At 33.1% G+C, this 25,282-nt stretch overlaps 1 protein-coding gene across 1 annotated transcript in view; it reads left to right on the top strand.

The window, feature by feature from the left end:
* Window positions 1–24,862, top strand: part of LOC115888144 (protein arginine N-methyltransferase 9-like) — a 32,296-nt gene extending 7,434 nt beyond the window's left edge. The window contains exons 7-13 of the mRNA XM_030907740.1: window positions 4,747–4,965; window positions 9,867–10,025; window positions 12,777–12,942; window positions 16,667–16,788; window positions 18,392–18,550; window positions 20,030–20,219; window positions 24,089–24,862. Of these exons, the coding sequence (XP_030763600.1) occupies window positions 4,747–4,965; window positions 9,867–10,025; window positions 12,777–12,942; window positions 16,667–16,788; window positions 18,392–18,550; window positions 20,030–20,219; window positions 24,089–24,222 (1,149 nt within the window). The 3' untranslated portion in view covers window positions 24,223–24,862. The remainder of the gene's footprint in view (window positions 1–4,746; window positions 4,966–9,866; window positions 10,026–12,776; window positions 12,943–16,666; window positions 16,789–18,391; window positions 18,551–20,029; window positions 20,220–24,088) is intronic.
* The last annotated feature ends 420 nt before the right edge of the window (window positions 24,863–25,282 follow it).

Genomic DNA, 25,282 nt, shown 5'->3' with positions numbered 1-25,282 from the left:
AAACACGAAACACACGTAATAACACAGTCCAAAATGCAAAATGCAAAATATTTATCATTTCTATTTGACATAATTTGATGCAAAATTATAACCTATAATTTGGCAAGAGTGTGACAACTCTCAAAAATCTTAAGTCGAATTCATACGCGTCGGCTTCCGTTTGTCGTTCATCGTTCCGTCAAACCAATAAATATGATCTCATTTCATTGTCATTTTTGAAATAAACCAATAAAACAACAAGAGACGACACAACGGATTTATATGTAAACTTATCTGTAGTTAACTTAAAAAATATTAGAAACTTTTTTTAGGAAAACTAAAATGGATGTCAACTGCTTGTTTTCTGTCATCGTCTGTCAAAATCTTAGCTGAGAAAAAAAAACAGAGTATATAAGGGAAATTGGAACAACTTTCGTTGCACGTCATCAATGACAACATGCGTCGTCTTATGGAGTTTGCTGGTAGTCGTATTATGATGTGCAACGAAAGTTATTTTAATTTCCCTTGGTGGTGTACAAACATACAGAGATAATTTACAAACTTTATTGATGACTAATAGAACTCTCTGGGTATACACTTACATTTCCCTCGATTTTTCCTCCACTTATCGCAAAATATTTCATTTTCCAAAACGAGTCATTTTCCAAAACGCTGGTTATTTCATATAGTCCTTTCGAGCTACCAAAATTCGTGTATTTTTAGTAGGGGGCCTATTTTTTATCATTCTAAATAATTTTTAAGGTGTTAACGTTAAAATTAAGCGTGGAAGTCACTTCGAAAATTTTAGCGTTTGGTCGCTACATTAAATTATACCGTATGATCGAATAAGAACGGCGTCAGCGGTGGTTATGAAATGAACATCGATGACATTTCCCATATAAAATTTACATATAAAATGACAGCGATCTTCATTTCATAGCCACCGCTGACGCCGTTTTTATTCGATCATACGGTACCAGTAGAAAAAAATAAAGGTATAAATAAAAATAAGATGTGCCTCTCGGAAACGGTAAGTATCTTAGATGAGGCCTCTGCGAATAGAGCTAATAGAGTTATATATTCACCCCATTTAAATTGTGTTTGGAAAATGCACAGTTTCCGAGATATTTAATTTGAAAGATTTCGATTTAACTAATCGGTCTGCATCGATCCACGTCCAAAATATTTTCAAACGGGAATAAGTGCAAAAAGCTCGATTTTTACCGGGAAAATTTTTGGAAAAAAGTGTGATTATAGGGCTCCACTAGCTCTATCCGTAGATGCCTCACTGGTTTATTTGCATTTTTCGGTATTGGCAAAATTTCAACTTTAAATCGTGTTCCACGAGTCCGTATGAAAATCTAAGAACTGGCGATTTTTTATTTTTTTATTTTGTATTTATTAAGTTAAATAATTCGGCTTCAGAAAAAGGGAATAAATATAAGCTATTATTAATTATTTTATTATTGGAATGATTATATGATTGTACTTTTGATATTTTATTTCTTATTCGATACGGAGCTTCTTTAAAATTTGTATTGAAATAATTTACTATGAGTTCAGGGTCTTGTATGATATTATTATCGATAGATAATTCTATGTTGGACTTTTGTTTTTCAATTTTACATTTACTGGGTTCTTTAACTATACTCCATGCCACACTTCTTCCGGTTATGAATTCACGATATTTTTTTCTCATAATATATTTTTTTTGTCTAGTTTTTAAATTTCTATGTTTGTTTTATATTCTTTATTTTTATAAAATTATTTATATCTTTTAGATAAAAAATAAAATTTTCAACTTTTCCTGGAGTCTCTAATTTGTTGTATTGTAAGATTTGTTGGAATGAATTAGTTTAGTCTTCTTCTTAAGAGGAAAACATATTAAAAATGATACAAAATATATTTAAAAATAAGATCCATACCTTCCCTCTCTATTATTACATATTATATCAATTTTCCCGACTCATTCTCTAAAGCAGTTTAAAGAGCTATTAATACTACAGTTATCAATTTTCGTTTTAAAATGTGGCAGTCTTATTGCAATTTGTGATATTGCCAAAATGTTGAAAAATAGCTCTGTAGTCGCTGTGGGGAACATCCACCACAATCGGGGAAATTCTCAGTCTCAAAATTTATAAGAAAATTTGATCTAGCGTTGACCACAGATGTACCTTGCACCCTTGTAGAAAGAGTGTATCAAGGTGGTAAAAATAGGCAACTCAATGCAAAGTAGACGTTGAAAATCATTGTTATTTTTTAAATGCAATTTATATTAAAGTCACCTGTAACTATTAGATAATCGCTTGGTTTATATAAAATTTAAAACATTATATATATTATCTATAAATATATTCACATCTCTAGTGGCGACCGATAGAGATTTACTAATTTATATATTCCATTTTAGACTAAATGAAATTGCATACCTCAATTTTTCACTACAAAATTATCCACGTTAATGACCTTATAATCCATACCAAGTCTAGTCCAAATTCAAGCATACCACGTTGATACACACTTCAGCAAAGGCCTCACGCCAATTTGCAATCCGGTATACATATGCTGTCTGTATTTTCAGTATTTACACCATGTTTCTGTTAAACATATAAACGTAAAATTTTGTAATTTTTCAATATCCATGAAATCGGAATTATCAATTTGGTCCGCGTTTAATCCTGTATGTTGAGAAGCAGCAGATTTGAATTTATGATGTATCTATGATATATCTTTTACTATGCTCTCTGGAACAGCATGCGGCCCGTCTGGCTGCCGATGCCCGTTGCGTTCACTACTGCGCATCGGAAGAAGATCCTATATGTTTTTATTAATTTAGTCCTATAAATTCTAGTATTGAATACAAATCGAACATGTCTCCATAGCGCAGTGCGTAGAGTTTCCGACTAATAAAAATATAGAATCTTCTTTCCAATTACGCAGAGGAGACACAAACATTCCTGGCGATGGACGGGCCGCATGCTGTTCTAGAAAACATAGTGAATATATCAAAACAGACGTCTTAAAATACTTGTTTTTTCCACGTTGCAAGCTCTCATTACTCAGTGCCAGACAGGCCTAGGTCAACTAGGTCCGGAGCCTGGGGCAAACTTGAATTTTAGGGCAGCAAGTTTGGGCAGCCGCCGAATATTTATCTTTTTTTAACTTTTATTTGTTCATAAAATGTTTTGAATATACCCTTAGCTGATTACATGTTATTTACTTAACTATTATTGTTATATAAATGTATAATTCCTTGGGTTGTACACTACTACATTATTGCCATTACATCAGTTAATAAATGCATAAGCCCTCGAATATAAAAAATAGAATTCAAAACATTAAAATTTAAGAGGCCTAAAACCCGATTAGATGCCTCTAGTCTCCTTAAACAATTCAAAAGCCTAGAAATGGGTTTTATGGCGGTATTTTGGACAGACGTTTTAAATAGATTAGATGCGGTCAATAAAAAGCTTCAAATGGTGGATATTGATCTACAACTTGCTGCAGATTTATATAGCTCATTGGAAAAATATTTTTCTGAAATTAGAAATCTAGATAATGCTAAATTATTTGAGGAATATGAAAGAAGGGCCATAGAATTGTTCGGTGAGAAAGAATATGCGGCAGATAAAAAGAGAAAAGTGAAACGGAAACGACAATTTGATGAAACCAGTGATAATGAAACTCTATTTAACGCTAGGGACGATTTTAGGATAAATGATAAATCTTTTTTTTTAATGTTTTAAATGGGAGTTTTTTTTTAAATTTAATGTTATTATTGATAAATTGTAGGCACTTTTTGATTATCTACTTTATTTTATCTACTTATTTATTACATACTACTTATTATATTCTACTTATTTATCTACTCTTGATATATCTACTTTAAGTATTGACGACATTACCGATAAGTCCAGACATTTAATAATTTGTTATCCAAATGATTTATATGAGTCAATGCCTAATGAATTAATACATTTTCGTGAATTTATAAAATGCATTAAGTCAGCAAAACCATCTGCTAGAGAGCTTCTTAAAGTAATTTATGAAAAAAACGCTCAAGACCTGTTTCCAAATATTTTCATAGCATTAAGAATCTTCACATGTACTTTTATTACTAACTGTTCTGCTGTACGTTCGTTTTCTGCATTGAAACGTATTAAAACTTATTTACGGTTCACTATGGAAACAGAACGTCTAAATCATTTGGCAGTTTTACATATTGAGTTCGACCTTTTAAAAACTATCAATTACGATGAAGTAATTGATAATTTTGCGAACAAAAAAGTACGTAGGAAACCTTTATAGGCATATAAGCAAACCTTATAGTTTTTTTGTACGTTTGTTGTCATTTTATATGAATATTTTAATATTTATTTTATGTTCTGTGTTGATCTGTTCTGTCGGTCTATTCTGTTGTTGGTCCTGTATTCAAATAAATGTTTTTTCTATCCGTAATTTTTTTAATTAAAAAAAAATGTTAAGGGGCGGCATTTTTTTTGGCCTGGGTTGGCAACTTCGTCCGGCCCTGCTCGTACTATTAGTTCAAAAATTATTTGGAAAAAATCGAAATAAAAATTAATTTTCTACACCCTGTATCTCTGAAACTAAGCATTTTAGGACAAACATTTATACGAACTTTTTCACTTATTTTTCTCTGCAGCATATGCTGCCGAAATTTCCGGAATACAATTCGGACTATCCTGTATTATGATATTGTGAAAAAATGTATTTTTTTAACAAAGTTTTTTTTATGACAATGCATAGATTACTTGCCAAAAGGATGGTCCTTTGACGTCACTAGCCGTGTGGTTCGATTTGGATTTGGATGAAGAGATAACGATAACGACGGATCCTCGCAATGAGAACCGCGTCAAATGCTGGGAACAGGCTGTCTTTCATCTAGTCCATCCCATCGACGTTGTTGCAGGGGAAGTGATACAGTTCGAAGTTACCGTTTTGGATAGTCAACTAAAATTCTATCAGGTGCGATAGATTTAGTAACAATATTGTACAGGGTGGGTCAAATTCGACGCTTTTAAATGGAAACACCCTTTTCTATAGGAGATAGACGAAAACTAATATCGGTGTCTGGAGCTCAATTTTCATCAAAAACATGATGGTGAAAACCGCAAATCAATATCTGTTACCGTTTCGGAGTTATGGGGTGTTTTTCAAAAATATGCATTTTTAACAAATCGCTGTAACATTTTTGCTATGGAAAATTTTGTATTTTTATGAAAACATTTCCAAAGCACCTTTTTACGTAGAATTTAATGGTTTAAGTATATTTTTTTTTAAATTAATAATTTAAGAATTATCAACAGAAAATTTGATTTTTTATATGGGACACCCTGTATATTTTTAATTTATTGAAAAGGATTTAAAATTACCTTTTCAAAAATGTAACATACTTGATATTTTGCTCGATTTCTCTTCGAGATATAGAGTATATAAAAATTCGCCCGCTTTAAATAAGTAGGCTTTGAACGGTACCGGCTGTAATGCAAAAAAATTCTAGCTGTGAGCATCAATTAAAACGAAAATAATATTTGCTATGAGAGATGCAGAATGTTATAACAATTTAAAATATATTTAACCAACATCAACACATTTAAACTATATCTAATAACAATAAAAATAAATAGCAAACCAAGACTTGCAACCTAGATTTTGCTACAGGTGTTCGACATATCGACTGTTATCTGTTATGGACAGACGGGGCAGTTTTTGAACATTTCTCGCGGAATTCATTAACTCAGTGGGGGTGAAAGATACCCTTTAATAACTGCTATTTTTAATTCTTGTCTAGATTATACGGAAGAATAAGGAACCTTTTTTCGCAAATATATCCATAGGATTAGATCCATGGGCTCTAAGTCAAACGGCCTCGACGGCCAACGGTTGGGATCTTGGTTAGCTATCCAGTTATTCTTGAAATTGGCTGCAAAAATTTGCTAATAACTTCGTTCAGAGGCGGTGCGTCGTCTTGCTGGAAAAATATGTTTTCGAGTTCCATTAAGGGCATATCATCAATAAGGGGTCCAAAGCCTACTAGTTAAAAGTGGCGAACTTTTAAATATTCTGTATTTCGAAGGGGATTATAACAAAATATCAAGTGTGCTATATTTTTGGATAGGTAATTTTAAATTCTTTTCACTTAATTAAAAATATAGAGGGTGTCCCAAAGAAAAAATCAATTTTTCTGTTGATAACTCTCAAATTATTAATTTTAAAAAAATTAAACTTAAATCATTAAATTCTACGTAAAAAGATGCTTTGGAAATGTTTTCATAGAAATACAAAATTTTCCATAGCAAAAAAGTTATTTACAGCGATTTGTTAAAAATGCACATTTTTGAAAAACACCCCGTAACTCCGAAACGGTAACAGATATTGATGTGCGGTTTTCCCCATCATGTTTTTGATGAAAATTGAGCTCCAGACACCGATATTAGTTTTCGTCTATCTCCTATAGAAAAGGTTCTTTCCATTTAAAAGCGTCGAATTTGACCCACCCTGTACACTCAGGTGCAAAAAAAGGCAACAGAGAAATTTTTGTTCAAATTTAAAGTGTTATTTTTTTCTTATTTTTAGCCCTAGCGACAGAAACCGTCCGCTCTTTTGACGTGTTTGACAGATAGACTACGTATTTAACTGCTCAACTTTATAAAGTTTTATACATATTTTTTTTGTTTTGTTTTATCCTTATTTCTAAATTTGAATGAAAAAAAAAATGATTCGTTGCCTGAGGCATACTTGAAATAAAGTATATAGAGATATTTGATAAATGGCAACAGTGGCAACTTCGCTTCTTCATATGACAGATAACCTACTTATTTCGCGCAGCCGCAAAGAAAATCGAAAATGGGACTGTCGCTACTCGTCGGTTTACTTACTCTGATAGTAGTATATGGTTCACAATAATCACCAAAGCCGTCTTGTCGCATAATTGACTGATTGAAAAATAACTTCAAAAATAAATGATAATTAAAAAAGTTGCAAATTGTTGGTGGGCAGCTCATTTCGCTCTTAAAAATTAACCAAGGCATGTATTGACATGATCCAAACATCAAAATTCTCAGGAGACACGGTTCTGACCTTTAAAATTATATTTCAGGAAAATTTACACACGAAAATTAGTGCACAGGGTGTTTTAAAGTAGGATAAAAAAGCAACACCTCGATTAACCCTGTATAATATCCCAAATACTAAACTTTATAAAAAACAGAGTTTACGAATAAAAGGTGATATATTTATACATAGTTTGCTAAAAAATTCATGAAAAAAAAGTAACAAAAATATAACACTTTAAATTTGATCAAAAATCTCTCTGTTGCATTTTTTTTATCATCTGAGTGTATTATTGAAAAAAAAACAGCGTCACAATGACCTTTGATAGTGATGGGCGATATTGTCGCGATCCTGTTTTGTAGGGTTGTGGCTAGGGATGTTTAGGTAGGGTCAAGTGGTTTAAAAATTAGATAATTTTCAAAACTTTTAGACTTTTTCTTAGTTACAAAAGTATTTCTTCTATAAAAGGCATAGGGTTGTAAGCAGCGGCGAAGCTTCCATTGATGCGGGTGATGCCTCGCATCTCTTCAAAATATTGTAATACGTTAACATTCTAAGTTAATTTATTCAAATAATTAAATTTAATTTCAATTATTTAAAGTGTGTATTGGTCGAGCTTTATAGATAACGCTAAGACCAACACGAAACGGTAAAAACAAAAATATCTCGACAGCGCCCTCTCTTAGACTCAAGTGGAAATAGATTAGATCTTGTAAAGAATTTACTTAAAGCGTCGTTCTCAGAACATCGGTATTGTCGAGCGACACGTCAAAAGAACCAATGAAATTTGCTCAATATTCAAAATTGACAGCTGTTTGAATTTTGTACAAATCTGATTGGTTCTTTAGACGTGTCGCTATTCTGAGAACGGGGCTATTACGCTTAGAGGTATGTAGTTCGTGAACGAACTAGTTCCAATGAACTATTCCGACCCCGGAATGAAAGGAACTAGTTCCTCAGGACCTATTCCCGGATCGAGACTGTGACCGGTATAGAATAATATGCGATGGCGACGGATCGTAGCGCGTGTAGCCGAATGGTAGGCAGGAGTGGGGAGTGCCAGCCGTATGCCGTATATTATCGGATCCTGACCTAAAGAACTAGAGGAACTAAATAAAAGACTAGTTTACGTATGGATCAGCCAGCGCGATTGATGCTAGGCAGGCGTGGGGAGTGCCAGTCGTATGTTATCGGATCCGGACATAAAGGAACTAGAGGAACTAAATAAAAGACTAGTTTACGTATGGATCAGCCAGCGCGATTGATGCTAGGTAGGCGTGGGGAGTGCCAGTCGTATGTTATCGGATCCGGACATAGAGGAACTATTAAAAGACTAGTTCACGGGAATCTATTCAGTCGGCAGATCCGAGATATAATACAAGGCGACGGCGACGGATTCGGCCTTGTCTATTGCCACAGCCGGCGCGGCGTAATTAGCACAGAAAATTATCGTGGATACTGTTTTTTTAGTTTGTTTTTAAATATTTTATGGGAATGTTTTAATTTAGGTCCCTGAAATTTTAGAAAATCTTATAAAACGAAGTAGATATTCTGAATTTTTAGACAAAAACAAAAAGCTTGTAGTGAGCAAAAATGCAATTTTTCGTAAAATTTTTGTAATATTTGCTCCAATTGATTTCTGATATAGTTTTTTAAATTCTGATTTGAGTTTTTTTTATTTTTTTTATCTGCAATGAACTTACCTATATGTTTTTAACATACACAATTACACGTCTCGTTATATCTCCTCCTCCCCCGTACATTATAAAAATTATACATATCATACTGTGAATAGTTCTGACTGACAACAAAACGCATTAGCAAGCAAGGGGGATGTCAATGTTAGCCGGGAACTATTGTGAACTAAAGACCTAGTTCAAAGAACTATTCCTCTGGAGGAACTAGAACTAAGGAACTAGTTCCTCCCAAGGAACTAGAATTCCCACCTCTAATTATGCTGTACTTTCGGGTCGCTCTCATGTGTCTTGTAAAGCGGGTATGTGACCGAAGGAAATTTATATTATATGTCAGAAATCTGCCTAAGGTTTAGCCCGATCCTGTCGTGTTAAGCCACACCCAAAATTCCGAACACACGTGCACGTGATTAAGGCTTGATTAAGGTTCGCAGAGTTTCAGCATTTGCCATAAAATAGCGAGCAATTTGTTACAAAACCATATGAATTATATATCACTGTAATCACAAAACTTCAGTCTATTTCCGTATTGTATCGGAATTTTAAATTATGTTTTTATTTTCGAGAAAATTTAGTTCAAACATAAGGAATATTTTCTCTATGTTTAACCATCAAAATCTTAAAAAAAAGAAGTTGTCTAAAAATGTGCTACAATACGGATATAGTATAATCATTTATCTTTAATTTCCTTCTTCATTTGTGTAAAAATACCTAGCTCGGCTTTTTATCGAGTAGGTCACATTAAAATCGGATTTCAATTTATTTCATTCTAGGATCGCTTGCGTTCGTCGCTTGGTACTCGTCACTTGCGTCACTCGTTCATAATCGAGCGATGTCGGTTATTTCAATAATCGAGTACTCGAGCGAATTTTCGCTCGAGTTATCCCATCACTAGTAGTTACGTAGTTCTCTTTTTTGTTTTTTGTTCACACACAATGCTTTAGTTGATGCGTTTTGACTGAATAGAATGCAATGTAAAACGTTATGTATAAATAGAAAATGTTTAGTGTGGTCTGACAAAAATTATCGATGGTTATCGTTTCAAAGGCTACTGTGACGCTATTTTTTCGATTGTATAGCATATAATAGTGTATGTAATTGTTTGATTTTTTTTTGAAGATAACCAAGCCAAATACTTGCGTAGCCTGTTGGCTGGTCTCTAAAGAAATTATAACTTTTTTAAACGACGTACCATTAATCAACGAAGTTTTGACGTTGACAGGCGTATTAAGTCATCCTGATTTTGTACGAGTTAGATCTGGTAAATCCCATAAACCGGTAAGTATTATACAGTACGTCCCCGGATTGTCTTTACAAGAGGAAACGTTTTTTTATTAACTTTTAAGAAAAATATATTCTATATAAAAATTTTGCTCGTTGTAAAATGGTTAATCCCGTTTATATTTTTCCAAATTTCCATATCGTTTTAGAGCAAAATACAATAACATGAAAATATACAGGGTGTCCCAGGCTGAGCGTGCATTAGAAGTTTCTAGAGAACCACATTATCTAGATCGGAGATTTTTTGCACATCATTGTTTTACAACGAGATCTATCCATTAAAAATATTTTCAATATGGCGGCACTTCCGGAAATACCGGAAGTTGACTACAACTTTCTTATTTTAAATAACCGCCCCTATTTTTTATTACATACTTAAATTCTCTGTAAAATTCTATGTATATTGATGTTAAACACTCTATATCTAACATTAACCGTTTTTGATAAAAAAAATATTTAAAATTTTTGGACGAGAGAAACTACCTGTCAAAAAAAATTGTATAGCCTAAAAGTCAAATTTAGTGATTGCTACAGCTACTGTGATATAAAGAGAAGACATGTAGTTATCGATTTCAAATATTAAATTTTTCAAATGTCATATGATAATGGCTGTAGCTGTCATGGAATTGAGCGATTAAAAAGTTATCATAAATCATTTTTTTCAAATGGAAACCCACTTTTTTATTTTACTAGTGAAAAGATTAGACAATTCGTTACTTTTTAACTATACCTACATGTTCCTATACCAAAAATAAATCGTTTTTGAGTTATTTAAGATTTAGTTTGAAAACATATATTTTTCTTGATTTTATCTATCTTCCTTTGACATTTGTCAAAAAGTCAGACAATTTATTTCCATCTGTCAGAAAACAAATTATTTGAATTTCCTATATTGTAAATACTGTTACCTTAAAAGTGTATTTATAAAAATATATCTCGTATTTTCGCTCCTTAGTGATATCTAATAGTTGATATTAATTATATTAATAATATACTGTATCAACACTGAAAAAAAACAACGCAAAGTTGGCTTGCAAATGATGATCGATAACATACTGATACATACTGCTTTTTGAACAAAGTGTCACAATATGACATGGTCAGATCTGTTGTTTTACATCACTTGACGTTTAAAGTCATAGGCTACTAGTTAAAATCAAAAAAATATAAGCTTTAAAACTAAATTTTAAATAACTTAAAAACGATTTATTTTAGGTATAGGAACATGTAAAGTCAAAAAGTAACGAATTGAAAAGCCTTTTCATTGGTGAAATAAAAAAAGTAGGTTTTCATTTGAAAAAAACGATTTATGATAATTTTTTAATCGCTCAATTCTATGACAGCTGCGGTCATTATTATATGACATTCGAACAATTTAATTTTTGAAATAGATAGCTACATATTTTCTCTTTATGGCACAGTGGCTGTGGTAATCACTAAATTTGACGTTTAGGCTGTACACATATTCTTGACAGGCAGTTTTTTTCGTTCAAAAATTTTAAATATTTTTTTTCTCAAAAACGGTTAATGTTAGATATAGAGTGTTTAATATCAAAATTCATAAAATTTTACAGAAAATTTAAGTACATACATAATAAAAAATGGGGGCACCCATTTAAATTAAGGAAGTTGCCGCCATATTGAAAATATTTTTAATCGGTAGATCTCGTTGTGAAACTATGATGTGCAAAAAATCTCCGAGCAGATGTTGTAGTTCTCTAGAAACATCTAATGCACGCTCAGCCTGGGATACCCTGTATACATATAATTTAATTGTTTTCCTAAAAATTTTTGAATAAGAAGACTAAGGAAGGAGCATAATGCTATCCATGTATTCATGCATGGTGGGCGGAAAAAGCACTCTAGGGTGGGGATCCTTGACAGTTCTGTTTGACGATTCATTTGACACATTTGAATTTGATTTGAAATTTTGTGGATTTGTCAGTCTTTACGGAGCTTATTTTATGCTATTTATTATTTATTCTACTACTGATAGTTGTATAAAGGTAGTAAATCTAGATGGAAATTGTGGCAGCACTTAAATTAACAGTGACACTATCGCGATTTATTGAAAAAGACTCTAAAATAGTTGGTTGTGTAGCGTGCGGTAGATCTCGGCAAAAATTGAGTGAAATAATGGAACAACTTTTCGCTAGTAAGTGACTATATAATATACATACGTGTAGTAAACCGATCATTTATGAAATTCACTTAAATTAACTAAATTATATATTTTTCTTGCACTTTAGCTTTTATTTATTACTTGTCAAAGATTAGATGTCAAAGAATTTGGATACGTTAATTTGACTTACCTGCTTCAGTAGCGTATCGGATGTTTGTGGTAATAAATACTTATTATAACTTATCTATTTTTATTACTACTATATATTTTTATAACAATTTTAATAACTACCAACATTTATTCACAACGTAAAATAAAACAACAAATTATTGAATCTACCCCACGTCTACCCTACATCATAGTTTTACATTTTTTAAATAAAATTAGAACGACACTGATAAACCGGAATTTAAGTCGGCCATATTTGAGGCCCATCGCGGTGTACCTAAAATTTTTGATATGCTCCTTCCTTAGTCTTCTTATTCAAAGCTAAAAATCAAAATGCGTTTCTGTAGTAATACCCATTATGTACTTTACGATTTGCGCTTTAAATTTTGAATGGAACTTTAAGCTAAATCCTAGATTGTAATTTGTAATATTTGTTTCATGAGTCTAAATATTTTCAGATAATGGATTTGATGTGTTTTCCTTTGTTGGGTTTCCTATTAGCTATCAAACTAGGTTCGCAATTTTACACTACTATTAAGTCTGATAGTGATTTTCAGTATATGGACTTTTTCGACCATATTCTACGAGTCAATAACATTCCACAGGGTAAAATGATAGTTGTTGGTGAGTTATTTATCGCGTTTAATTTTCGTATTCACATCCAGAATTTGTATGTGATTGTGAATACAGTATGATCGAAAAAACGGCTTTAAATTACCTTAGGAATAATGATCAATGTAAAAAATTATACAATTTGTGTGTAAAATTATAAGCTGTTTTTTATTAGATCATACTGTATATCACAATGGTCATTTTATTTCCGTGATCTGAATTTTAGTGCATATGACAGAGATAAATATATACGATCAGTTGAGACAGACAGAGAGACAAAATAAAAAGCTGCATACAGCGTTGCCGGTTCATATGTGAAATAGTATGATAAATGATAATATACAGTTCAAACCAAATAAACTTTTAGTTTCAACAAACTTTTAACTTTTTATATCAACAAAACTCACCTCCGCTCCTCAAGTTGCGATGAGTTTTTTACGGCTATTAATCTATCTTGTACACTTCGCACTAAAATAGGTTCTAAAAAGAACAATTTTTGACTGCGAGGTCTGCTAGTAAACATTTTTAAGCTTAAAGTATTACAACACTATTTATTAAAACCAGAAACTCGTAATACAAAACTAAAGTGTCAAAACGAATGACAATATCAGGAAATAAATAAATAAATGTGGCAACTTGACATTTTTTGCAGCAGAGCTACCACCTGAATCCCCAGCGCGAAATTTAAATTCCAGTTAGTTAGTAAATTCCAGTGGTTGGCAACAATGAATTTAAAAATCGCGCCCTCGATTACGTAACTAAAAGATACTTAACTTAATATTATATTTAAGCTATTTAATAATGCTTAATTATGTTGCTTTAAAAGTTGGAATAAAATATCTCCATTCACTCTTTACAATTGCCATAGAAATAAATATTCATTGGCTTGTTATAATACCGTGCTGGCGAGTGTTACTTCTGGGTCGGTATTTGCACAGTGTGGAAGTAAATCGCATAAGGATCTTGTCGGAGTGAGAGAAACGCGACGGTGTGCTGTTGCGGCGTTGTCGGTACGCCTTTCCCGATCAAATAAAGTAAAATTACGATCGCAAACCGCTTATACGGCTTTTTTTTTCAAAAAGATAACTAGATAAAATCATTAGATATGTTTCTGAGCATCTGGGCCCGTATTCTGTAACTTTGAAACCGCTAAGCGCTTTTAGACGCTCAGCGTATATGACGTTAATTTTCGCTGAGCGCGCACTTAATTAACGATTTCGGTATTCTCGTCTGATACGCTTAGCGTCTTTCCTAATTGCGCTGAGCGCTTTGAAAACGGTTGCCTTAAAGGATCGTTTTGCTTGTCGAACTGTCAGTGAAAATCGAAAAAATTGTGATTTTGTGCGTTATCTTGCTCTTCAGTGAAAATTACTACTTCTTCTATAAATTCCTCAATAAGTAATTGATAATTTACGACTTGGTAGCTATAAATATTGTTCAAAACATCGAAAATGCTGATAAGCGACTTCAACACTTCCCTCGTATAATAAGAATAATGACATATCCATAGAAAAATTGCTTGACATAACTCAAATATGTTATGAAATTCACGTAACATTGACATTTTTCATTGTTACATCCGTCAGTTATCAACTTTTGACTATTACCTACATTAGAAATTGTGATGTTGCCAATATGTGCTCAACGCGTATCCAGAACACGATTCGCATGGCAACGAGAATACCAAAATCGACTGCCTTGCGTTTCGCTAATCGAATACTTGCGCTCGCCGCTTTGAAAGCGTAACGTTTTTATGTCAAAGTTACAGAATGCGGGCCCTGAAATGGAATTATAAGGATATCGTTAGGGTGTCCATTATTTTATAACGATAAAACGTCAGTAATCGTGATAATTTAAAAACTCAACTTTTTAACACATAACACGCCATAACTTAAGAATCACTTTAGATATTGAAACTTTTTTTATTGATACTTTTTTTATACTCTTTTATTAGATCGGATCTTTTACAATATGTTTAAAAAAGATAAATTCGATAAGGTTGTTTTTTCCATTCAAAAATTTTAGACAACCCATTAGCAATTTTCAGCAATCGTGCAACTTTTTTATTTATAAAGATTTTCACAAACTGTCTGCGAAGAGAATATAGCAGAAATGTTAAGAAAGTTTTTGAAACAACTACAATCAATTATGTTTAATATATTTCGAGATATCGATTTTTGAATTCAGAGTTCTAATAGCGCGACCACTGTCGAACACCAACTCAATTCCACTTATTTTTACCAAAAATGCAAGTGTTTCTAACTTCCACTTAAATTTTTTCAAGCTATAGGGAAAATTACAACGACTCGTTAATAAATAAACAAATAAGGTATCGCGAGACGTAATTAAATCGTGATGTACATGTTCTCTAGAACTTTAAGTACTGACAGAGGTACTGATTGGATCGACCGGTCAACTGCGACAAATCTGCTATATCCCCTTCCACGTCTCTTAGCAATGTGCACAGTTTCTCGATTCATTTCAACGTTTGGCGACGTGTTTACTGTTCTCTCTTTGTTCAGTACATTATAAACGCATTGTACTCTTCTTACATACGGAAATTTCGACCCAAGACTAACCTTTGCCAGCCCTTAGTATAACTATGATTGTTTGTTTTTGCAGTTTCGCCAGCGACACATCGTATTTCTGAGACCGAGACTTAATAAGAATCCATTATAGCTGTAGTAAAATGAGTATCTAATTGGAGAAATTAAAGATCCAACCATAGATGCAGCTTTTTCGTAAACGTCGACTTGGGCGGTAGAAGAAATGTATAAACGAACTTTTTTCTCTTTCTAATACATTTGATTTTTCATTAAGCTGTAGCCATCACTGTCTTACACGTTAAATTTCAGACCACACTCTATGGTGAACAAACCAGAAGAAATAGGAAATTTTATTAGTTATCCAAAAAAAGTTTATTGGGATCGTTTTACCATGTCGATTTAAGAGTAAAGAAATAATTTTGACTAATGGGTAGATAACATATACGATCGAACAAAAAACGGTCTCAGAATTGTTTTGGAAATAAAGATCGTTTTCATTTTATATGTAAAATTATAGACGATTATCATTGATCGCCATTTCTAAGCCAATTTGACGTAGTTTTTTTCTATAATATGGTATTTATTTCATGTGTCTATAATCGTGATGACGACACGGAGTATTATAGCTAATTAAATTTTTACAAATTGTAAGCTTTGTGTTCGTTGAAGGACTATTAGAGCTACAATTTAAAAATATTTTTACAAGGTACAGAGTGTCCCAAATAAATTAAAAATTACAAAGTATTTTTTAAATGGAACACCCTGTATATTAATAAATTTTTAGTTTCTACGATTAAAATAAAGGTTGTAGAAAAATCTAACGTTTAGCTAGAATACTCCGTGTCGTATGTTTAACCCAATTTTTTACATGTGACACCTTCAATTTTGACATTTTCACATGACATATGTTAAAATGACCTTATTTGTTATTGGACATGTTGAATCAATTCCCCATATATTTTTTTACAATAAACTCTATCAATAATTTTCAATAATTAACAGAAACTTTCCAGTTTTTTCTGAACTACTTGACACAAACTGTATATAGTCTGTCTTGACAGTTGGGTCTCTCATTTTAGTTCACACGTAAATAATATTTTCTGTCAATTTTTAATTGTCGTTTGTCGAAATCTTCCCTGATCGGTTGGATTGACTTTAACTTGTTATTATTCTTATTGGTCATTATTTAGAAAACAAAATGGGCCATAATTCAACGATGTGCGGTCTTCACAAATATTTAAAAGAATGCTGGGCGTGCGTACTAGAACCAATGAGTACCGATGGATCACTACATCCGACGATAGGTTTGAAGGTAATTTTCTACCCTAAAATTAATAAAAAAACACATTGTTGACTAAGACAGCTACAGACAACGTTGATTCAACGTTATGTCATCATTATCTAATATTCGTTTTAGTGTGTGTCTGAGATGTTTTTATTATCTCGAAAATTTCAAGTACGTTCTCAAATTAGTAATTGGGTGCGTTCCTAGATTATTATTATTTCAAGTGGGTATTTTTGCCTTTATTAATTTTGGTTGTATGTCTAAAAACAATTAAGATTAATAGAATATCTAGCAACAGCTTGGCGGTATTCAGGGGTATCCATGTAGAATGTAGAATGAGTAAGAGGGGGGGGGGTTAATCACTGCGACCTTAAAGATCTATTGTGTCCCCCTTCCTTGCAGGGCCTATTTTTCATCTAGTCGGGCCCTAAGACCCAAGCAAAAATTCGGGCCCTCTTTTCCAATAAAATTCAAAAATTCTTTTGTTAGTTTGGGTTAAAAAAATAAAACGTTATTTTTAGATTGGGGAATCGCCGGTGCCGGTATCTTTGATATAAATTTATAAATAATTTTAAAAAATGCATTAATTATATCAATCTAAAGCTTATTTTATTTAATTCTATTTTCCTTATCAGAGGTAACTGTTTTTTTTTCTCTGCTGTGTCAATTTACATTTGAAATTATGAATATTTTACAACCTTTAACGGGCCCCCCAGACTACCGGGCCTTATGGTAAAATAGGCCCTGTTTCCTTGAGTCATCACACAATCTATGAGGATCATGCCCACCCGAAAGTGTATCCCCGCAAAACGCAGCTGATCCACATTTTGTAGATCATTGTGTTGCGATCCGATCTCCACTACTTCGTCCAGTATAGCCTCTTCTAGAGACGTTTGCTGGTCGGTGGTCAGAGCAACCTCTGGAAAATCCTTTGGCAGCACCGCCATTTTCACTTGTCCAGCAATAGCGGCAAAGCTGGTGATACGTTCCTGCTTGCCTCCCGGTGTTGGACGGCTTTCCATCCTGGCTCTCCCTGCCGGAGAAGAGGTGAGAGGTTCTCGCTCCCTCTCTTGCCCTTTGATGGAGATGAGTCAGGTTGTTTCTTGGTTTCTTTACTCTCCCCTTTTCGGAGGAGTGCTTTCGCTTTTGCTTCCTCTGGAGCAAGTTCTTCGTGGAGCAGTCGGAGGTATCTCCGTGCTTCTGCTCCGCTAAGACCTACTCTTAGAGGATCGTCTAGCCCGCCTGGTTGACCCAGGCCGGGTAGACGAAACGGTAGCTTATGTCGCTTATTGAGTCTAGTGGTGGGCTCCCGACCCTTGCTGGAGAAGGTGGTAGCTTGTGTGCCACTTGTGGAGGATGATCCCAAGCAAGTGTCAGCCGCCCCTCCTGTAGTTTCCTTTGGATTTGGTCCCTTGGAACTTTCATTTGTAATGTTTCCAGTGTCGCTAGGCTTCCCCATAGCTTTAAAAATGTAGCTCACTCAATTAATAATTTAGGAACGTACTTAAAATTTTCTAAACAATATGAACTGATCTCAGACACACCCTTAAACGCAAACTTGACAAATGATGATGACGTAACTTTGAACGATCGCTGAACAGTCGTTACTTTATTTTTTATTGTTTTTAAGGAAAAAGTTAGAACCGAACATCCAGAGATTATAATGTTTCCGTTAATAGTTGTCGTCAAAGTTGTACTAATTTATTCGGAGAAGCTGGAGACATGGAACTTTGTTCGAGACAGTAACGTTTTCGACTATAAAATAGCTCAATTTATGAACGAATATTCGGTAAGTAATAAAATAATGATAGTGAAATTCACCCAATATGGTGAAGTAATATACAGGGTGGTCCGAACTGTATTTCGGAAACTTCGGCAGCGTATTCTGCAGATAATAATAGGTAAAATAGTTCGTATAAATGTATGTCCTATAACGCTTAGTTTCGTATATACAGGGTGTAGAAATTTCATTTTTATTTCGATTTTTTCCAAATAATTTCTGAAGTAACGTCAATATTTGGATGAAAATTGGTGTCTGGGAGTTTTTTGACATGAGAAATTTGATTTTGATGTCAATATGACTCTTACTTGTAGAGGGCGCCACCTACATATTTTTTAACTGGCTTGAAGAGTAATATCTTTTTGTCCGAAGCTGTATAAAACTACTGAGTAAAAAATATACATTTACGACGTTTTTTACGTAAAAAAGATCTCTTGGTAAAAATTTCTACGAGTAAAGCTTGATTTTCATGCATCCGTTATCCGACGATACGATGATACAATATTCATTTTATTGGTTGAATTTAAAGACCTCGATTGGTTAGAAATTCCGATCTCTCGCTGTATCTCCGAAACTAAGCATTTTAGGACATACATTTATACGAACTTTTTTGCCTTATTTTTATCTGCAGAATATGCCGCTGAAGTTTCCGGAATACAGTTCGGACCACCCTGTATATTACTTGACTATATTGGGGTTCACAGAGAAAAAAAAATAACTTTAAGCTTAGGTCCTATAAACTTCGTGGTTAAAGCCAAAGACACTTGTGTGTTATGTATACTTATACAGTAATCGCAAAACAATTTCCGATGCACGTGATCAACTTTGAGTGACAAGCGATGTCGACAGCGCTGCCAAATTGTGATGGATTTATGAGATGAATCTTAATTTAAAATTGACAAATAGTATATTTATTACATCATTTTTTAAAGATTTTTACGTTTTATTTTTAATTTAATACCTAATATTTTAGTAATTAATTGATTTTATTTGTTTTATATTACATTATGAAGATTATTCTAAGCGTTATTATGGGTTATTTATTTATTTATTCATGTACAATCTTACAACGCCATAAGTGGTAATAACAAATAAGAGGGTGCTATTAATGCATAAACTAATCATCACAGAATTTAATAAAAACTAAGGTAGAAATAACTTTAAGTGGGGTATAATGTGCTTATCAATCAAACTTACTTCCCTGACTGAACATCTTGTAACCAATATAGCAATAATAAAAATCGGTTCAAACTAATTTTTGCAGCTGTAATCTAAATAAAATATCTGTTACAATCATTTGCCCTATAAAGTATAATGAAGAGCTGCTCGGTATTTTAAATTGTTCAACAAATTTAAACATTTTTGACAAAATTTCATTTAGTCAGGGTTATAGACTTTAGTGTCAATGTCGATATGATTGATAACCTGTATTGGAAAATGTTTTGCGTTTACCGTATATGTATGCTTATATAATTACTATTTTTTTAGGGATGTGAACATCCAAATTTAGAAAATTTCGCCTATAAGGAATATTCTAATCCCATATCTTTCTCCGTCGACGATAAAGATTATGTAAGAAAGACTCAGAACATACAAGTTACCGAAAGTGGGCATATTAACGGACTCTACACGTGGTACGAGATGAGATATCAGAAGCATATCGAGTATTCAACGAAAGGTAAGAGCGATCTAGATTGTATAGGAGGGGAGAAGTTAATTATCGCGACCTTATACTTATAGATGTCCATAAACTAATGTCGATTTTGAAAATTGTTACTGTCACTAGAAAATTGCCATGGCGATACCAGCCATCTTGATTGTCATTTTATTTAAAAATCGCTTTTTATTCAAAATCTGAGATAGATAGGTATAGGAAACCGTAATATAGTTTGAAAGAGCATTTGAATCTGCTTCGACTTATTTAAAAAAATACAGGGTGTTGCATTTGAAATAACAAAGTTTTTATGTAAAATAAATCTTTAAAATAGATCACCAATTTTTGGTACCCCTGTATAAATTTAAGAAAGCAATAACATTTTTCAGTAAGTTTATTTCTTCACCTTTAAACTCAGCACAAGAATTAATTCTGAAAAGTAATGTACAGGGTGTTAATAATCAATTCTTTTGTAGCATTCATAATTAAATATCTTTAAATATCTCAAAAACCAAAGACTTTAAACATATTTAATCCTTATAATAAATGCAAGAATCCAAAAATGAATTAAAATACCGGGTGTTCCATAAGAAAAAATATAACTTTGGTATGGTTCTTAGTTCTGAAACACCCTGTATATTTCAAAATAATTTTAAATTGTGCATATTTCCTCCCCACATATACCCATAAAATATTTTGTTTCTACATCTTTCCGTTTTCGTATAATCAACCGAGGCGAATGAGGTGCGCCACCCTGTATAGTCTGTTGTACAAACGGGTTGTTTACAGTTTGTTTTTGTGTGTTGTGTCAAAACAAATCAATGCAAATTAGTTAGTCTTTTATTATACATATCTATGTTTTGTACTAATAAACTAAAATTGGAATGGTTTCATATACCGTACGATCGAAATTAGAACGTCAAGAATGGCTGGGGCATGACTATCGATAATAATTTGGTGAGGTCAATCTCTAGACGTCATTTGCTAAAAATTGATATAAAACTTGTCAAAAATAACACTAATTATAGAAAGATAGAACATTTCCCAACACACAAATCTATTCCCCAAAAAAAATAATTACATTTTTTTCGAATTTTAATATACATCGTTTAAAAATCATTTTTACTCAATAATATAAAAATAAATTACATCCTTCTTAAATCAACTGGCAGTAAGCGCCATTAAAGAATAAAGAAGAGTACGGGCCAAATAGTGACGTCTAGGGTTGACCTGGCCAAATTGTCATTGATCGTCACTCACCAGCCATCTTTGACGCCGTTTTTTTTGGTCATATGGTACATATCTATGTTTTTGTTTCCTTTTTGAAGTGAAACTTCTTTACGCACGTTGGGAGTAAAAATTCATGGCCGTGACATTGAATGACGGCCGTGACGCACGAGCTAGCGAGAGAAAAAGTGGTAACGGCAGTATTGCTACAGCCACACCTTTATAAAACAATTTAACCCCGCTATCTCGTCATAATCTGCCCCGATGAAAAATAAGCTTGTGGCAACACTGGGTAACGATCTTTTTCATACTCGGTAAAGAAAATCACTATAATAAACTCGATATTGAACCATGATACAAAGAAAACATGGTATGATCGATAGCGGGTCCAATTTCGTTCAGTTTGCGCATATCACCTGTGACGTCACTACGCCATACAAAAATCCATATTGTTCCATTGCCACTAACAAAAACAGAACTCGAAATAGAGAAGAATTGGGACAGAACCTCAAATGTTATGTCAAATTAATGAGCTTGACACTTAGACAAGGAAAGAGAGGCTTGCCATTTGAAATGTAATTTTCATATTTATTATGTGTCATCCTTTGAATAAGAAGACTAAGGAAGGAGCATAATGCTATCCATGTATTCATGCATGGTGGGCGGAAAAGCCACCATAAAAGCTCTCTAGGGTGGGGATCCTTGACAGTTCTGTTTGACGATTCATTTGACACATTTGAATTTGATTTGAAATTTTGTGGATTTGTCAGTCTTTACGGAGCTTATTTTATGTTATTTATTATTTATTCTACTACTGATAGTTGTATAAAGGTAGTAAATCTAAGGAATTTAAGTCGACCATATTTGAGGCCCATCGCGGTGTACCTAAGATTTTTGATATGCTCCTTCCTTAGTCTTCTTATTCAAAGGTGTCATCAGTTTGACGATTTGAAATTGGCGCGCGGAGATTGCCGACCAAAGGTAACCGTTATCACCTGTGACGTAGTGACCAACCTGCGCAATATCATACCTTGTTTTCTTTGCATCATGATACTGTACCAACCTTGATGTGTACACGGAGGAAGGAAATTTTCATGTATATTTTCATCGATAGGTTTGTAGCTTCTGAATAACGGTACCTAGACCGTTACCTAACGCATCTAGCTCATTTGCCGGCTCAGATTAGAATTTAGAGTTAGTAACGCGTATTGTCATTGTAGGACACTGTCATATTTATTTCAAGTCAATAATCAATGAGAATATTCGTATAATTTAATAAAATTACTGTAAATCACTATAAATAATTAAACAAAACATTTAAACAAAAACAAACCAGAGACCACACAAAACAAATTGTTGGTTAGTAGTAGCACAGATTATACAGATTATAAACTTTGTTTTTTCTTTATTGTTTTTCGTGGTTCCAATTTTCGGTATCGGGCACTAGTTAGGTTACTAGTTTGCGCACATAGCACGCCCACTTATGGCCCCTAAAATTGTACACAGCGCCTGACCGGAACAGTTATTAGAGATATCTCGGAAAACCGAATAGCGTCATGCAGTATTTACGCGTACCTTATCATGGTTACGATATGCGCGAGTCAATTTTTAACCTCAATACCCGCTAATAACGTGACCGCCTGACGTAATTTGCGGATCAATTACACCAAGCGCTATTTTTACATAAAGTTTAAAAATTGCTTAAATGGGCACGTGCGGGTGTTTGACAACCGGGGCCGGCCGGCGAGATCTTTTATTTTAGGTTATGTTTGTATTTATTTTAATTATTACTTAGTTTTATTAGGTAATTTGATATTTAAGTAGCTGGGATTAGTTTTAATTAAATAAATATGGCCCAAAATATGGATTCCACCTCTTCCAATATTAAAGAACCTATAAAGAGGCTTAGGTTTACACCAGATGACGACTTAGCCCTTCTAAGATAATTTGTTGCTTGTTGCCCTAAACCCACTGGCAGACGTTGAACAATAAAGCACTGGAAATAAGCACTTTAGCCCTTTAGTTTTAAAATACCTAGTAAACAAAACAATTTCAAAGTTTTAAATTCAAAGTTTAAATAGCGGACGCGACGCGAACAGAATTCTTTCCGATCCGATAACTATAAATGAAGAGAGTTAATACCACCTCACGTAAAGGATAACACCTGGCCTTATTAACGTCCATGCACGCTATTCGGTTTCGCAATATATCTCTATTGCGCTGTTTATTGTCATTTTACGCCAGTTTATTTTTGCGCACAGGAAATTTTACTCGTTTGCACATCGTCATAAAAAAAATTTTCGTGCCACGAATTAGGGATAAGATTTTTATCTGTATACATATAGTATACCTAATCTGTGGTAGTAGTCAGACATACAGCTGTAGTAATATTTTGGTTTAATGGCCACAGCTGCCATGGCTATCCGGCCGGGTTAATAAAAATTAAAAGAAAACATTAAAAAATTATAAAGGTGGAATAGTATACGGTTTTATATTAACTCTAATTCTTTGAAGTTTATAAAAGGCATTTATAAAAAAGTATATATCCTTCAAATCCTTCAGTTTAATAGCTGTTAGTAAGAAGTTTCGCTTTAAATATGCGCACATAGTGCACACACTGTTCTTTTTTACTGAAATAATTAACTTTTCTTACTTTATCGCTATAGATAGTTTCCACTCGAAGAAAACCTGCTATCTACTGGAGCACAAGCCCGTGGAGGCCGGCGATTTGCTCAGGGTTGTGATGCGACGGGAAGGCACCTACCTGGACTTCCACCTCGACGACCAGACGACAGCTTAAAATGTCATAAACGTCACAAATTCGTTCGGCGCGACTCTTCGCTCTCCTCCGAAGGGTTAACTTGTACCTTTATCGATGTTATCGACAACGGTGAACCGTCACTATAATTGTGATTCGTTTTACTCAGATCATTTATTGTAAACAGGGCTTAAGGCAAAGTCTGCCCAGACCATAGTTTTTTTTTTAATTTATTTTAGTTATAGTAAATTAATTTGGTGTCAGAATCTACTATGGGAAGTCACATTTTTTTTATAAATATTTCATTGCTACTAAATCCGTCGTCACCCTGTATATTCGCCTACTGAAATTGAATTATTTTTTTATTTATATAATGCCACCGGGTATAGGATCCATGGACACGTTACAATGGCTTACCCAAAACGCTGTTTTCATTCGATTATATAGTACAGGGTGTCCCATTTTCGTGTGTTTTACAGTTCCCATTCTCGTTTATGAGTATAGGTATAAAGATATACGGTTTTCACCCCACTGAATTTTTTATGAAACCGAATTTGAAAATGAAAATTTTGCGAATTTGAAACTTTAACCCTTTGTATAGTCTGTCCAATGACAAGATTCTTGACAGTGATAGATGTGTCTGTCATTTTAATCTCAAAGCAGTTTATTTAATTTTACAAAGAAATAAGTTGGTAGAACTGGAACGCATAGCAGGAAATTAATATATTTAAAATTTGACTGATAAGTGATTACTTTAAAATATTGTGAAATTGTGAAAAAAAACTGTATAAAACTGAAAAAATGTAATTGAGTTATTTTATTTAAAAAAAACGGTATATATTAATACAAAACAAAACACCACATAAAAAAATATAAAAAAGAACCATTTCTTACTTTCAAGCTTTAATAATATAACTTATGTACAAATACAAATTTGTAATATTCCGGAGGAATAAATAAAACAACTTTAGATTACTTTAAAATATTGTGAAAAAAAACTGTATAAAACTGAAAAAATGTAGTTGAGTTATTTTATTTAAAAAAACGGTATATATTAATACAAAACAAAACACCACTTAATAAAAAAAATATAAAAAAGAAC

Source organism: Sitophilus oryzae, unplaced genomic scaffold (genome assembly GCF_002938485.1).
Source record: "Sitophilus oryzae breed Bouriz unplaced genomic scaffold, Soryzae_2.0 scaffold_684_pilon_pilon, whole genome shotgun sequence".
NCBI classification, from domain to species: Eukaryota; Metazoa; Arthropoda; class Insecta; order Coleoptera; family Curculionidae; genus Sitophilus; species Sitophilus oryzae.
The sequence above is the reverse complement of the archived record's forward strand: the minus strand, read 5'-3'. Positions and strand labels throughout refer to the sequence as shown.